Source organism: Asparagus officinalis, unplaced genomic scaffold (genome assembly GCF_001876935.1).
Source record: "Asparagus officinalis unplaced genomic scaffold, Aspof.V1 AsparagusV1_Un6, whole genome shotgun sequence".
In the NCBI taxonomy this organism is placed as follows: domain Eukaryota; kingdom Viridiplantae; phylum Streptophyta; class Magnoliopsida; order Asparagales; family Asparagaceae; genus Asparagus; species Asparagus officinalis.
In genome coordinates, this window is record NW_017972272.1 from 1 (window position 1) to 357 (window position 357).

The 357-nt window shown below is 33.9% G+C and overlaps 1 protein-coding gene across 1 annotated transcript in view; it reads left to right on the forward strand.

The window, feature by feature from the left end:
• Positions 1–310: 310 nt before the first annotated feature.
• The window catches only part of LOC109827036 (protein MAK16 homolog), a gene marked incomplete at its 5' end in the record, with an annotated part of 2,373 nt that continues 2,326 nt past the window's right edge, over positions 311–357 (forward strand). The window contains one exon of the mRNA XM_020394003.1: positions 311–357. This exon is cut by the window's right edge and continues 54 nt beyond it. Within this exon, the coding sequence (XP_020249592.1) occupies positions 311–357 (47 nt within the window).

Below are 357 nucleotides of genomic sequence, written 5' to 3' on the forward strand. Positions count from 1 at the left end.
TTGAAGAATTTGTTAAAAGAGAAGAATTCAAAGAAGGAACATTCATTTTGCAATGAAGAATTTGAAATGGCTTGTATTTGAAATCATAGCACTTAAAAGAAGTTCCGGTTTTGAATCTTACCGAAAAAATTTGTTCATGGATCTGGTTCAGATATGAGAGAGCTTGTTTACTGTGGATAATATTGTTCTTTTCTACTTTTTATTGACATTCAGAGGATAAGAGATGTGTGACAACATGATTCCTTCTGTCTCTAGACTCCATTATTGAGATTTGACCGCTCAATTATATCACGCTTGATGCTCTGTGCAGGTGTGTTCTATCTCTATATGAAAACTATTGAAAGGGCTCATATGCCA